This window comes from Aythya ferina (assembly GCF_964211825.1).
Source record: "Aythya ferina genome assembly, chromosome: 3".
Classification (NCBI taxonomy): Eukaryota; Metazoa; Chordata; class Aves; order Anseriformes; family Anatidae; genus Aythya; species Aythya ferina.
This window is the reverse complement of record NC_140298.1, coordinates 67680369-67694708: the sequence shown is the minus strand read 5'-3', so window position 1 is coordinate 67694708 and position 14340 is coordinate 67680369. Positions and strand designations below refer to the sequence as shown.

The window sequence follows — 14340 nt, the reverse complement described above, 5'->3', positions numbered from 1 at the left end:
GCCAAGATTTTTCAAAAAGGAATGATAAAATAACATTATCATTTCCCTTTTAACTAGTTAAGTAATCATTTTGCATTTCACCTATTGCAAAAATAAGGAAAAAAGAGCGAAGGAATCAAAAGATTTTTTAAAAGGGGGGGGGGGGAGGAGAAGGATGGGGTTCTTCCAAAATGACTTTGTTCTTAGATAAAATAACTTTACATTTTCCACTCATCCATTGAAAACTACAGCATGGATCATTTGGTGCTAGATTTAGCTACACCCTTTAAATTCAGATCAGTTGTTATATGACTGGGAAATATCAGAGACATCCATTAAAATATTAAGATAAAAGAAAAGAAGATAAAAAAATCAATCACACATTGAATTAAAAAAAATAAATCTTGAAGTCTACTGTACAGATCCTGGAGTTATATTATATTCTCCCTGGACTCTTCGGTCAGCGTTACTGAGTTATAAGAATTAGTGACTCTGACAAACAGGGTTGTTTTTGTTTTGTTTTGCTTTTTTTCATACTGAATCATCAGTAGATATTTTCAACATTCCTAATTTAACTGACATTTAAATCCTGATAACCATTTTATTGATAAACAAGTTTTAAAAGTTTGAGAATGTAAGTACAAATACAATAAAATAGACATTTAGCAAAAATGTATGACTCTACTTTCCCAAATCTAAAGATGAAATTCTGTCAAACCCATCAATTAATTAATCTTCTGATGTGTTGACAACAAAGTTTTATTATTTAAGGACCAGCTTTTTTATCCAAAGGCTACAGTGTAGGTATGCTTCAAACTATCCCTGCCATAGACATCAGTCACATTACTACCAAAGAACTTGTTTTTCTTTAGCCCAGTCAGAAAGGCCTAGAAGTGGAAGCACTTTAAAAATATATGATCTAAGAATGTGTATTTTATTTGAAAGACACATAACTTCTAAATCTGCTCATACACGAGTTATTCTATTTCAGTAGCCTTTTGGAAAGACTACAGAAGAATAAGTTTCAAGATAATCTGAATCCATTCTAATCCAAATCACTTGCAAAATTTTATCCAAATATATCTTTGCAGCAGGTGCAAAAAGATTAGTCTTAAGCACCACACCCATGGATCAATTCTAATTCTTGCTCCCTCCGCCCCCCCCCCCCCCCCGAAAAAAAAAAATGTAGTTTTAATTCGTTAAGAATTACCTTTTAATGAAATTAATAATACACTTTTAGAGCTTCTGTTTAGTGTTGTACATAGTATTAGAACATCACCTAGTTTATCCAGAGCTGGCTGAGCTCCAGTAATTGGAATAATGATCATTACATGTTTGTTCTGTTCTCTTTGCATTACTGAAAGCTCTGGCTGTTTAAATTGAAGGCAATATATAAACCTAAGACTATTATTACTGTAGAATAAAGGACCCAAAAGACTCAGAGAAAAAAAGCACAAAATTATAAGCATTAATATGATAGTGATCTTTGTTTCTCCATATTCCAATTCAGACGTGACTGCATAATGATATTATGTTATCATATTGTTTAATCTAATCTTCCAACAAACATTACAGCATAACGTTATAAAAAGCTTATTCGGGGAACATTAATTTGCCTTGCAGATTGCAGAGTATGGAAATAAGGCACCTTCTAGTTTCTCTTTTCCGTTATTGACAGAACTTCTAGTAATTGCTCCTCTGGAAGAGATTAGAGAGAGTGAAGGTTAAAACTAAGAAAGAGAAAAGGTAAATAAATTAAGTAGGGGACAAAGACCTGCAATTATTTGCAATGACTGCAAAATATTTGATTTTTTTTTCCTAAAGCAAAAGGGTATTTTCTCTTCTACAAAATAAAATGAATTAAAATAAAATAAACTCTAATATTTTAGTTTAGAGAATGCTAGTAAATCTCTTTTTCTCTGGGTTCTTATCTCCAGTGACATAAACCATTTCATTTGTCGACAACATTTAAATAGCAGGTATTATTTGAACTTTGCATCACTTCAAAAGCCAGGTAGCAGCCAGAAAATAGTGAGTTATACTTCTCACCACCCAATCTATCGGACAATTGTGTGAAAATTCTTTACAAAGCTGTTGGTGCTCCAAACACCGGCTGAAATGATCTGGGGATGTTCCAGACAGTCCACACGAATGAAAGCTTTCTTAACCTACATTAAATCTTGATAATACAATAATGAGTCTTTTAAAAGGATCATTCTAATTCCCCTATCTAGTGCAATAAAGACTGTATACAGCTAATCTGCTTTGCCCTTTCAATTAAACTCGTCCAGGACGTTCTACGTAGTCAGCACCCTGAATGAGTCATTAAAATTCTCGTTCTGTAAGAGTTGTGTGCAGCGCACTGTTGTTTCTAAATTCCATTAAATCCAAATGGTCTTTATCGCCCCATGACCACTGTGACTTCAATCAGCCAATTTAATTACCTTACCAAATTGTCAGCAGAAGCAGCAAAGAAAAACAGGAAGGGCTGTGACGTTATCAAATTGAAATCTTCCTCTGCGCTGTTTAATCTGGAGCAGTCAATAACAATGCTTCTCACCTCCTTGCTACCTTCCCGAGGCTCTTAACCTTACTCTTCTTTCAAAGATTTCTGTTGCTGTTTATAAGACTGATTTTGAACTCGTCTCCGTGAGGATGTTAACACGTATTGAAAGCTTCTTGTCCTTGGCAGTAAAATATTCGTTGGCTCTAAGTGCTGGAATTACCAAACCACGGACCTCTAGGGCTGCTACAACAAGTGTTTACTTTGCAGATATTCATCGCACTCTGGATCGGAAGGCAGGCTGCTGCCTTCACGACCAAAACCAGCTATGTACGTTCTCTCGTTTCTCTCTTAAATACACGCGGAAAGGTTGCATCCTTCCACGAAAGAGTGCCAGTGCAAAATCCAAAGGAAAGAAATTGCACATCAAAGAGATCTAATGCATGTCCATTCCGGTAAATCTCTACTTGATCACCCAGCGGCTATTTATCACTTGAGCTTGTCTCATAACCTTTTGCAGAGGCTTAGCTCTCACTGCTTTTCCACGTCTTTGCTGGCTTTAGATGGTAAAAATGGTCACCTGAACCTTTGAAACGTATAGCTCGACAACCACCGGCAACTGCACAAGCCATGGACGCAGAGAGCTGGCCTCCTCGCTGGTTTTGCCAAGCCCTGTCTCGGGAAAACAGTTTTGTGGAGATAAACTCAACCCGTTTGAGCCAAAGGAGCTCAGTTAAGTAGTATGGCAGATTACACCCCTGCCGCACCTTCACGAGAGAGGTTTCCAAAGTGCAGAGTTTCCCTCTCTAAGTTCCCACAATGGATTTGAAAATTAGGTCGTTTTCTATTCTGTCCCAAAGATTACATGATCATCCATAGCTCTGCTTTGCAACTATTTTAACTGTTTTCCTTTTGTGTAGTAAAACGGGAAAGTGTTAAGTTTTGTAATGATTTGGTGCGTTGGCTTTGTTTTTCTTTTTTGTTTATCTAATTTTCTTCAGAAAATAAAAGGTCAACAGTAGGAAATTATTTTGTGAAGAGTTCAAAACTCTACCTTAATTCCTTGAAAAGTATTCTACCTCTTTCCTCTTGGTTTTATTTTGTTTTTAAATTGGGGGTAGGCGAATCCTCCTTCCCTTGTGCCCCCCTACCCCTTTTTATATATATAATACATTCTAACCCGCAACACTCATCTACCTTTCTCATCTGCTTGAAGCCGGGATTCACTGGAAATACCCATAACGCCAAATCAGCGACGAGGCAAGACTACAGACACGGGCCTCTGCTTTTCTTTTCTTTTTGAAAGAGCTGAAGTAAGGAGAAAAAAATGCCCGGTAACGTGGGGAAACTCTTAGCAGGCCAGTGGGCTCCCTGAGGAGGAGATCCGAAGTCCTTCGCACACTTTCACTTGAGTTACCTGAGGGGGAATTAGGAAACGCAAGGGCCAAACCTCTTTCACCTCCCGCTCACTGTTCCATATTCAAACCTTTGATGTAGGGAGGACGGGCAGGGTTTTGTTCCGCATTGTCTTCGGCAGCAGGGACAAGGCCCGAAGCGGCTAATTTAAATAAAGAGTATTTTAGAGTAGTCCAAAGGAAGTAGAAAGCATAGGAACCGGGGAGAAAAGAGGGGTTTTAAGTAGCCCGGCGGCTTACTGCCTTGGACGAGACGAGTAGGCTTGTGTAAACAGGTGAAGAGTTGCTGATGGGTAACAGCTCTTAATGGCTTGTTCATTCAGCCTCTTGAGTGCTGGGGTGCCCCGAGGGGAGAAAAAAGAAGAAGCGAGCGGGGCTCGGCGGGGCCGGGGCTGGGGAGCGCAGCAGCGGTACGGAGCGGCCCGGCTCGGCCCGGCCCGGCCGCGTTACCGGGGCTTCCCGGGAGCTGCCGTCGGGCTCTTCCACGGGAGCAGAGAATGGGAAAGCTACGAAACGCGATCCCCGATAATGGAGCGGATCTGCCGACGGGCACAGATTGGGGCTTTCGTACGGTGCCAAATGATAAGGGAACGGTTTCCATCACACTTAGCTACGGAGAGACAAATGCTAGGCAGCTGCTTTTCTCCTTTCTCAAGCTGGGACCCGGCCCTTCATCCACATCCACTTAGGTTTAATTTAGCAATGTTTTTTGTTCTTGTATGAAACCCTCGAGTGTGGTGGGTACAAGCCTCACTCTCAGTAGTCCCTAGGCTTGCCCGTGGGAAGCGATTCACAAACGGCAGAGGAGGGGGACTGGCCGCAAGCCCCATGAGGTGAGGTAGCACTGAGGAAGGGTGGTGGTGTGATGCCCAAATACCACGTTGCCCGACTCGAGTGCCGCCAGAGAGTGACTGATGCCATCACAGCAGCCTCTCACCATTCCTGCTCCACAAAGCACGGACAAAAATAACCTGCTGCCTTTGACCCAGGCGGCTCGACTTCCCTGTGTGGTTGCTAAAAGGTATGTGAGAGTGAGAGAGAGAGAGAGAGAGAGAAAGGACGTGCTGGCTAGTCCCAACAATGACAGAAGCCGTGGGAAGGACAATGCGAAACCACGGTGGTTAATTTGCACAGGAGGAATGAGGGGGCTGCAGCTCTGGCAGGTTTCAAGCTCTCCCCCGTTGCCATAGCGCTGCTGGCTGAGTAAGAAGAACGGGGGCTGGCAGGCTGCCTTCTGGAGGGAATCTCCTCAGCCCTCGCTTCTCGGGAAGGACTCCACGGGAAGGCACGGGCATCCCGGCCTCCTGGTCGCAGAAGAGACAGATAGCACAAGGAGCCCGGAGGAGTCGGCAGGGAAATCCCTTATCAGAAATAACCAAAGCTCTTTCACAAAACTCCCTGTTCCTTCCCTCCTCCCCGCCATGCCCTACGCACAGAGATGTCACCCTCTGGGGAAGGGGCTGGGCGGCTCTGGCGGTCAGAGTCGCTACGCACCTGGACCAGGCTAAACCCAGACTCCTCACAGCAGGGATGTGCAACAGGCCCGGCTGAGCAAGGGCAAAACCTTCCTCGGGCTCTCTTACGTCTAAGATCTCCCATACTAAAATAAGCCAAACAACACTCCTTGCTTCCAAGCCTCACAGCTGGGTTGGCGACATTTCTTTTTACAGACAAGAAAAAGGAGTCCGTGCTTCAGAAGCAGGCTCATACTTCGCTGCTACAAACAATGAAGTGAGCGTAACCCGTTAACCGACTAGATGACCCGGAGGCAGTTCGGAAGGGAAGTTAGCCTAGAAAAACACATTCCTGTGCCACCATGTCACTGGGTGCTGGAGTCCCGCTGCACCAGCCTCGGGTGTCAGGATCATTGCCAAAATGCTGCTCACCAGGGCTGTCTCTACAGGTACGTTGGATCAACGGTTCAGAGAGGATGCTAACCTAAAGGAGGAATGCTCACCTCTTTCTAATGGTGTTGCCGGGAAGATACTTGTTTACACAGCTACCTTTGAGATTAATTGAAGGGTCCTGGAGACCGACCCTCGGCTCCGGCTATGAATCCCGGTCTGGGGAAGGACGGACAGATGGACAGTGCCAGACCGCAAGCAGCCCCGGTGCTAATTTCACGGCCATGACTATGGAGCAGACTGAATGCAAAATAAGCCCCGCAATGATATACGGACCCGTTTAGCCATGTCCAAAGAAACAAGCATTCCTGAAGACGGTTGCTAGGAGCAACGTGCCTTAAGCACCACCTTTAGATCAGATGGAAGCAGAAAATAAGTGCTACTAGGAATTCAGCACACGAGATCAGTAGCAGCCTGGTGACTTTTTCATCATTACCAACCTTCCCCACATAAAAGTGCATACGGGGGGGAATTTAAGCAAAATTAGAGGCAGACCGAGGCGCTACTCCCAGGCGAAGACTAGAGCTTTTAGTGCCCCACGGAAAGGGTTGTAGCGGCTGCTAACAGCTTACAGCGGCCACTGCGAGAGCAGGTGCTTTCCTCCCTCCAGCCACTCTGCCGGCAGGCACAGAGGATGCCGCTTGTCTGGGGATGCAACTTTCGGGATGCCCCCTCGCCCGCTGCGCCTGCGGTGTCCGGGCGGGCGCGGACCGGGCGCGGGGTCCCGCCGTGGGGCCCAGCCCGGAGGCGCTCCCCGGCCAGCACATCCTGGCTCGGAAGTGAGGTTAACTTTCCCTTCCGTCCTGCCCTTGCTTGCTGTAAAACTTCTGCAGAGGATACACAGCGGCCGAAATTCCTCCCTCGCTTGCTTTCTTATGCACACGTACACACGCGCGGACACACGCAGAGCTCTTAAGGTTAGTTGCATGGTCCGGGTGGGATAGTCTTTAAACTGTGAAACCGCTCTGCTCACCTTGAAATTTCATTCCGATAGATGTTTTTTGTTCTCCCTTCTTCCCTCTCTTTTTTTTTTTTTTTTTTTTTTTTTTAGGGGTTAGGAGGGGGACATGTTGGACCTCTTAGAACTTTCCCCGCGTATAAAAGCCGTGTTTTTGAAGAGTTCCGTAAAGACTCTTTCGCGATCACGGAACAAGGCATAAACCATCTCTTGTTTAACCCAAAAGGCCACCGAAGTGGCAAACGCTGCCCGGGAAGCCAGCCCGCAGGTCTCGCATTACAGCGTCGCGCCCATACGGAGTCGGCTCGGATGGAGCAGGGACGCGCGACCGAAACTTAACAACTAGTTGACAGATTTTAACTGATCAAGCACTGCGTTAGCCGTGCTTTCCACTACTATGGAAACAAAAAGGTACATTACGAGGAAGCCACGCAAGCTCCGCAGAGCCTTAGGCAAACGCGTTTGCCAGTCATTTTTCTCTCCATTGTTATTATAATTATCATCACCGTGCCGTTACTACGGCTACAATGAGCTGCAGCGACAGAAAAAACACACAGCAATTCATCCCTCCGGATGCAAAATGCACAGGGACTTCGGTGCTTGACTCCGGTAGCACGTCCCAGCTCTCCCCCTGCACCCATTTCTGAGTCAATCCTACGTAAATCGCATTCAGGCTTAAACGCACAATGAAAAAGTGTCGGGAAATCTTACCAAATCTTAATACATGTGTAGTTCCTTGAGAATATCCAATCCACAGTAAGCAAAGAAGGAGTCTAGTGGTGCATCTGAAGACTGGATTAGTTAGAATAGGGGAAATAATCTTCATGATGTTTCTATGCACACACGCGCTGCCTTACTTCCCCCTTCTAAGCCGTCAGGTTTCCCGGTAGGGTGAGAACGAGGATACGTAAACTGATGGCCCTCAGACACGATCACGGCATGGTCACAGACAGAGGAGAGAGTCTACGCTTCCCAAACCCATTAGCAATCCCTGCATGTTCTTCATTCACTGCGCCAAGGAGCAACCTTCAACTGCAAGGAATGGTGGGACATCCATGTTAGTCGGGGGAGAATCCTTGAGAAATCCAAACACACACAATGTCCAGCCGAGTAAACCTGGGAGGCAAGAAAGGAGGAAAATCAATAGGTAATCCAGCTCGAGAAACCGCTGAGGTATCGCCACATAGCGAGAGTCAATGAGCACCAGCCGTTTTACTGGCGAAGCTTTTGCCGTGCTCCCATTCTACTGCACTGCTGCACAGCTTCTGACGCGAAGCCAAGATTAAGTGAGAGAAATTGAGATAGCTCTTCTCGTCTTAAGGCTGCCTGCCAGACAGCCTTCCCAATTCCTATTATGCAACCGATCTGATCGCCTAGTGTTCTCAGAGGAAAAAAAAAAAAAAAAAAAAAAAAAAAAAAGCAGCCCTGTTTTACATATGTGTTTTTAATTGTTATTAGTATTTCAGTTGTTCTGGACAATATCTGTAGGGATCTGTGGCGGGGGTGGGGAGGGAGAGGAGAGGGCTGTAGGAGAGAAGGGAATCGGCTTTATAAAAATCAATTCATGCATTTTAATAGCTGACAGGCTGGGTCGAAATCACTTAGCTTTAGAGTTGTGAAAGAGAAGGCTGACAACAAAGTCGTGCAGGTTGTCAGAGCAACGTTTAGGCTAAAAAAAGATCTTGATATTCACTAACGTTCACTAACTGTTGCTTACTCACTTTAATGCATGAAACAGGATAAATGTGATAGTTTTTATATTGTCTGTCCATAGGAACTTGCCCCGGACTCAGTGATTACGGAGCACCAGCCTGCTTCTGCAAGGTAAACAGGAACAGATAGCGCTACAACAGCCTTGTTGCACAGACTTGTATTTCAGTTTCGCTCAACTTGCTTGAAATTTCAGTATTTTTTAAAAAGACGGTGACTTATGGATTTGCCTGTTTGTATTTTGCACTCTATTCTGCCACTTTTTTTTTTTTTTTTCACACACAGCTTTCCTTTCACTCTAGTATTATCGAAGTATTGCTGTTCCTTCCTGTACTAAGAGGTGCATGTAGTTTGTCATTTTGTGGTCCTCAGTGAGAACAATAGCACTCTCTAGTTTGATAACGGGATACTGAGTTTATATCTGCAGCTGCAGCCATTGACTTTTGTCTTTTGGCCAGGTGTTCCAAAGAAGATAAACTCACTCTCTGGACTACTTCAGATTTTTTTTTCGGAAACACAATCAGTTATGTGCTTGTGACCATTAAAATATGTTGAACCAGGACTGCCAGACTTTGCAATCTAAGTGATGCTTTTGCTGAACCTACTTAAACATTATTACAAATATTAAAAGACAATTCCTAGATTCCCCACAAGGAAATGAATTCATTTTATTCTATATTCTGCCTACAGAGATCTTTTGTCTCCTTTATCTCCCTCGTTGCCTTTTATTACCAAAGAAAATATCACTAAGAGACTTCCCCCACACATACATATAGATGAACACAGAATATACCTGACCTTACAGAAATAAATACCAATGATGCCAAGCTAATGAGAATAGTCTGTGGAATCTATCAGAAGGAGAGCATGGCAAAGGTGAGTTCCAGTTTATTTTTAAATGACATCTGTGTATCTTGGAAATGTAAAGAATTTAATTTATTACTTTTAATGTTGGTGCTTTGTATCCCTGAAAGTGTTAGCAATTCACAGTAACTTTTTTTTTTTTTTTTTTATCATTATGGCTTATGATTTTCTCTGCATGCATTTACTTAAAACACTGTAAAATGCTGATGAAAAGAAATGTACGTTCTGTGAAGGGATTATTAAACATCATCGATTTTTTTTTCTTTAAGATGGAGGCATAACTGCAGTGTCAAAAATAAGTATCATGAATGGCTAGTTCTGCAGTCTAGCAGGGAATTCAATCAGACGATTTGACTGTTGGAGCACTTTAAAAAGAACACCTAGTGTTAAAAGCAAGGATATCTAGCGACTCCTTCAGTTCACACTTAGAATATCTCCTAGGAAAAAAAAAAAAAAAAAAAAAAAAAGCACAGATCGAGATGCTCTTTCTTGTATTTGCATTTTTTTTTTCTGTTCTACTTGTTCATATTTTATCTTAGTCCAAGGAGAAATAAAACTGACATGCATGAACACTGTGAACGTTCTTTCCTTCCTCATCTTTGCCGTGGTGTTACTGAAATAAAGGACATTAGGCATCTTTTTAATTCTGACTGCACATATGTAGCTTCCTGTCAAAACTGTATTTTTAATTTAACTTAGCACTGGTAAGCATTTCTGAAAGCTTATGATTCATCGAGAGCTTTAGCGCAATTGACAAGACAAACTTTGGGCAAAGTGACCCCTTTAATCAGTCTGATTTTCTGAGGTATCTTTAAATAAATAAATAAACAAATACAGCTACCTGTAATCAACCCCAGCAGAGCTCCTAAGATTTCCTAACTCACCCAGGCATTGCTCCCACACCTTGAATGACAAACCAACGTATGATCAATCCCTTGCACTGCTAACCACTCAGCTGCCCCCCGGACCCTCCGACCGCACGGGTAAGGCTGAGACCGAGTTTTTCCCTTTCCTCCACCGACGACAGCTGAGCGGCACCACGGACAGAGCCCGGCCCGGCCCGGCTCGGCTCGGCTCAGCTCTGAGCAGGCTCTGCTCCTTCAGCACCACGGAGAGCTCTGCCGACCCCGCCGGCCAGCCCCCGCGTCGCCAGGTCGCACCAGGCGTCCCAACGCCCCCGCCAGTCATTTCGCGACACGGAAAGAAAATCGCGATATGCCATCGGCATCCCTACAGGCACGTCTGGTAGCCTGGGCGATGCCAGCTGGCCCGCTGCCTTGTGGCGGTTTGTGGGATCGGGAGGAGTACCACTCTCCTCCTCTGAGATCACCATCGCCTAATGCCCTGTGCCAACGCCACCCCCCCCCCCTTCGTTCACATCCTAGCGAGCTCGTAGTTAATCGAGATTTACTTCCCCAAGAATATCGGTTCCTTATCAAAAAGTAAAACTTGCAAGACATAGGATGTTTGGAAGTATTGAATATGCGGTGACTGAAGACTATTTATACACTATACAATTAACTACAGCCTCCGACTTCACCACCCTAGATTCCTTTTCTCTTGATTGGACTTTAGCTTCTTTTATTCTTTGTGAGAGGGAAGGGTAATCTTTAAAAACATACTTTGGTCCACCCTCCAGAATAATTTTAGCATGAGATCAGGAAAATGTCCTTAACTCCTTTCATATTTCCTTCCCTGTGAGACATACAGTTCAAAGGTTGGAGATCCCTAATCAAATATTCTGCTGGAGAAGCTGGTTTTGTCTCTCGGGGGCTTGTCACCACTGTTATGCAGGTCTTTTCAGATTAAAGTCTTTATGAAACTGCCCTCCTCACTTCAGTGATCAGCAACTGGAAAATCTGCAATTCCTTGGCTATACGTTTTAATTTCTTTTACATTTTGGCCATCTATATTAGGCATAGTGATAATACATTTTTAATACACAAGGACGATGTTCAAGTGAAGCTGGTATGAAAAATAGCATTCCAGCTATAGGGGGGAAAGGAGAATAGATTCTCTAAGGCCTTTAAACCTTTTCCGGCTAATAAAAGCCTACTAAATTCTTTGGGTATGTGTCAGGTATAAATGGTGATCTTATGTACCTAATGTTTCATTTGGAAAGGAGAGATATGTGATTCTGATTACCTTATTACATCAGGCACTTTTTTTTTTTTTTTTTTTTTTTTTTTTTTTTTTTGCTTTAGAACATATTTTCATGTGCTGTTATCATAATAAAAGTTAATCCAGTTCCAGCTAGCTGCCACCTACTGGGATGTATAGTTTTACCATATCACTTTAAAAAAGAAATGGCTTTCATTTTCAGGTCATAGCTATGTCTCTAAGAACAGACAATAGGGGTTTTTTATATCACTTATTCTACAGTTTTGTCCTCTCCCAACATCAACTGATATAAATTTCGCATGTATTTAACAAGTGACCCCAAAGCTTTGTTTTTCGGGCATTTTTTGGCAAATTCTTGCAAAGACTTGCATGCCACCACGGTCCTCTGAGTGTTGCAATCTGGAGTGAGGAGAGCCACAGCTTACCGCAACACCTGACCAGCCTCTCCAGATCAGACAAGTATTGCAGCTTTGCTGACAAAGCAGTAATACAGTCCTCCCTTTTTAAAGGTTTCCCTAGGTATTCGGACGAATGTTGATATTATCATTGAAAAACACATTGTGGCCCACTTGCACTTCACTCCCATCAGCTCTAAAAATCATAGGTTCCCCTCTGTCTGTTATTAGCTCAGTCCAAATTTACAACCAAGTTTCTGCTACGCTGATGATTAATGACATTTTAAGATGGTAATTAATTTTTAGCTAGCGGAAAGACGTGCATTCTAATTAACGAACTGAGTATGCCATAGATTAACTTGTTCAGGCACTTTGGGGTATCACAGCAATGCACTTTCCTAGCAGGTTTTAAGCAATGAGAAGAAATATTTATGACATTATCTGCAGATCAGCCTTTCGTCCCTTCAGTTTTCTTTGGGCTGGGGAAGCTGTGAACGATTTCGGAGAGGGAGGAAGGATGTTTAACATTCTCCACGCTCTACTCCACCAAAAGTTTCTAAGGAAAACGTGAAGAGAGGTTTCATTATAATGTATTCTTTCCTTCTCAGTGCGCAAGGGCTCTTGCAGTCATGCCGCCACGCTGTAGGCAGGAATGTCTTGCTTCACACAGTGTCGGCTCCCTGGCTGGGTTAGCGACGGATGCTTTCCCAAGGAATGCCGAATTTGTTCAGAAATGAACCACCGGAGTGCCGAGCAGCCGAGAGGTGGGTGCCGGGGTAGGGCCAGGAGGAGACCCTACGGAAGTAGCGACTCCTGTCCACCCACAACTCTAGGGAAGTTGCAGCCCGTTTCTCACCTCGCCTCCCCCTAGCGAGGGGGGGGCACCGCCTCCAGGCTCTCGTCTCGGCCACCCCGAGACCGCGGGGCACAGCCCGGGGCTACCGCGGGAGTCGGGCGGGGGGCACCAGGGGGGCTACACTGCCCTAGCCCCTCGCCCCCACTTCCCACCCTTCCGCCCCCAGCCTGGGGCTGGTGCGAAGCAGCGCAGGGTGGGGGGAGTGAAAGGCGACAGAGCCCAGCGTCAGGATCCGGCCAGCCCAGCTGTGCCCGGGTCCTCCAGCTCAGCGCCCCCCTTTGCACGGAGACACCTGGCCGAGGGACAGCGCAGCGACGGTGCTTCCCCACCCGCCGCCACCGCCCCCCCCGCAGCCCCTCACTCGCATGCAGCCCCTCCGGCCGTGGCGGCTAGCCGGAGACCCCGGGACATCATCCTACCTTGAGCTGAGAGAGGGGAAGCGGGGAGGGAGAGGAAGGCGGAGGCGGGGGGAAGAAGGGCGGTGGCAGGACGCCGGGGGTTGCCCGGGCTGCGGTGCAGCCGGCGTCCGGGCACCACTGACGGCGGCGGCAAGCGGCGGCCGAGGGAGGGAGGGAGGGAGGGAGGGAGGGAAGGAGGGAGAGAGCGAGGGGAGGAAGGAGGGAGGAAGGAAAGGAGGGATGGAGGGAGGAGAGGAGGGAGGGAGACCCGCCTCCCGTCGGGAGCGCTGCACAGCGCCCTTTAAAGGAGCAGAAACCCGCTTTCTCCGCGGCCGCCGCTCCGCGCTCACCGCAACGCCGAGCCCCGCGCCGGCGGCAGGGCTCCGCGGGCGGCCGGCGAAGCAGAAACGCTCCCGGCTCTCCCTCCCCCGTCACCGCCCGAGGGGCCGAGCTCGCCAGGAGGCGCCCTTCCAAGGCATGAAAAATCTGATCGGGGTCCCGCAGCCTGTTTTGCAAACACAGAGGTGTGTGTGTGTGTGTGTCGGGAGGGCTTTGGCCCTCCAGGACGGCGCCCAGCAACCCACCCCCCCCCCAACCCCGCTCCATCTCGTGCCCACCGGGGTGCCAGAAAAAGTCCGGGTGCCTTTGGCTGCTTGCTCATGGTGAACCCCGACTACCTCCCCTTCCCCCTCTCCCCCAGGCCTCCTCTTTCCTTGGGCTAGCGGGGACTGAGCTAGGACACTTTGTCACCACCCTGTCCATTCGGACAGGGGGCCGGGGTGGAAGCTCGTACGAGGGCGAACAAAGCGGGGAGGAGAAGGACGCAGCGAGCTTGGGCCCGCGGCGAGGGGGGGCAGAACCAGAGCCCCCCATGGGAGCCGCCACCGCCTGCGCGCCCCTCCCGGCCCGACACGCTCCTCAGCGGGGGGATGAGCTGGGGTGAGAAATGTAGTCCCGTCTCCCCTCCTCGCCCTCTGACAGGATTTCCAGTTCTCTCCTCTCTCCCCCTGCTCCGCTCGCCCCCGCAGCGCCACAGGCATCTGCCTAATTCCCCTGTCCTCCCCATTGCGTTCCCCGGCTCGGACGTGCCTTGAAGCGCTGCAGGGTTCCCCCACCCTCAGCCTTCCCGAGGTCCGGTCTCCCGGCAGACGTGCGGTGCAGTTTGACTGGAGAATTGCCGTCCCCTCGCCTTTCCTTCACGCCAAACGCCCGTCCCCGCATCCGCGGGGGAGCGCTG

At 46.9% G+C, this 14340-nt stretch overlaps 1 protein-coding gene and 1 long non-coding RNA gene across 8 annotated transcripts in view; one reads left to right on the top strand and one right to left on the bottom strand.

The window, feature by feature from the left end:
• Positions 1 to 14340, bottom strand: part of GRIK2 (glutamate ionotropic receptor kainate type subunit 2) — a 444423-nt gene that overhangs the window by 407370 nt on the left and 22713 nt on the right. For 6 of the 7 annotated variants that reach the window (XM_084513443.1, XM_084513442.1, XM_084513440.1 and 3 more), the window contains exons 1-2: positions 13125 to 13247; positions 7471 to 7875 (exon numbers count right to left, since the gene is read on the bottom strand). In XM_084513443.1, the coding sequence (XP_084369569.1) occupies positions 7471 to 7585 (115 nt within the window). In that variant the 5' untranslated portion in view covers positions 7586 to 7875; positions 13125 to 13247. Of the gene's footprint in view, positions 1 to 7470; positions 7876 to 13124; positions 13248 to 14340 lie in introns of those variants that run through there. The other variant, XM_084513441.1, reaches the window with a different exon arrangement.
• Positions 7772 to 9690, top strand: LOC311433836. The gene is made up of 3 exons (XR_014690979.1): positions 7772 to 7906; positions 8534 to 8583; positions 8928 to 9690. It is a non-coding gene; the product is annotated as an uncharacterized lncRNA (long non-coding RNA).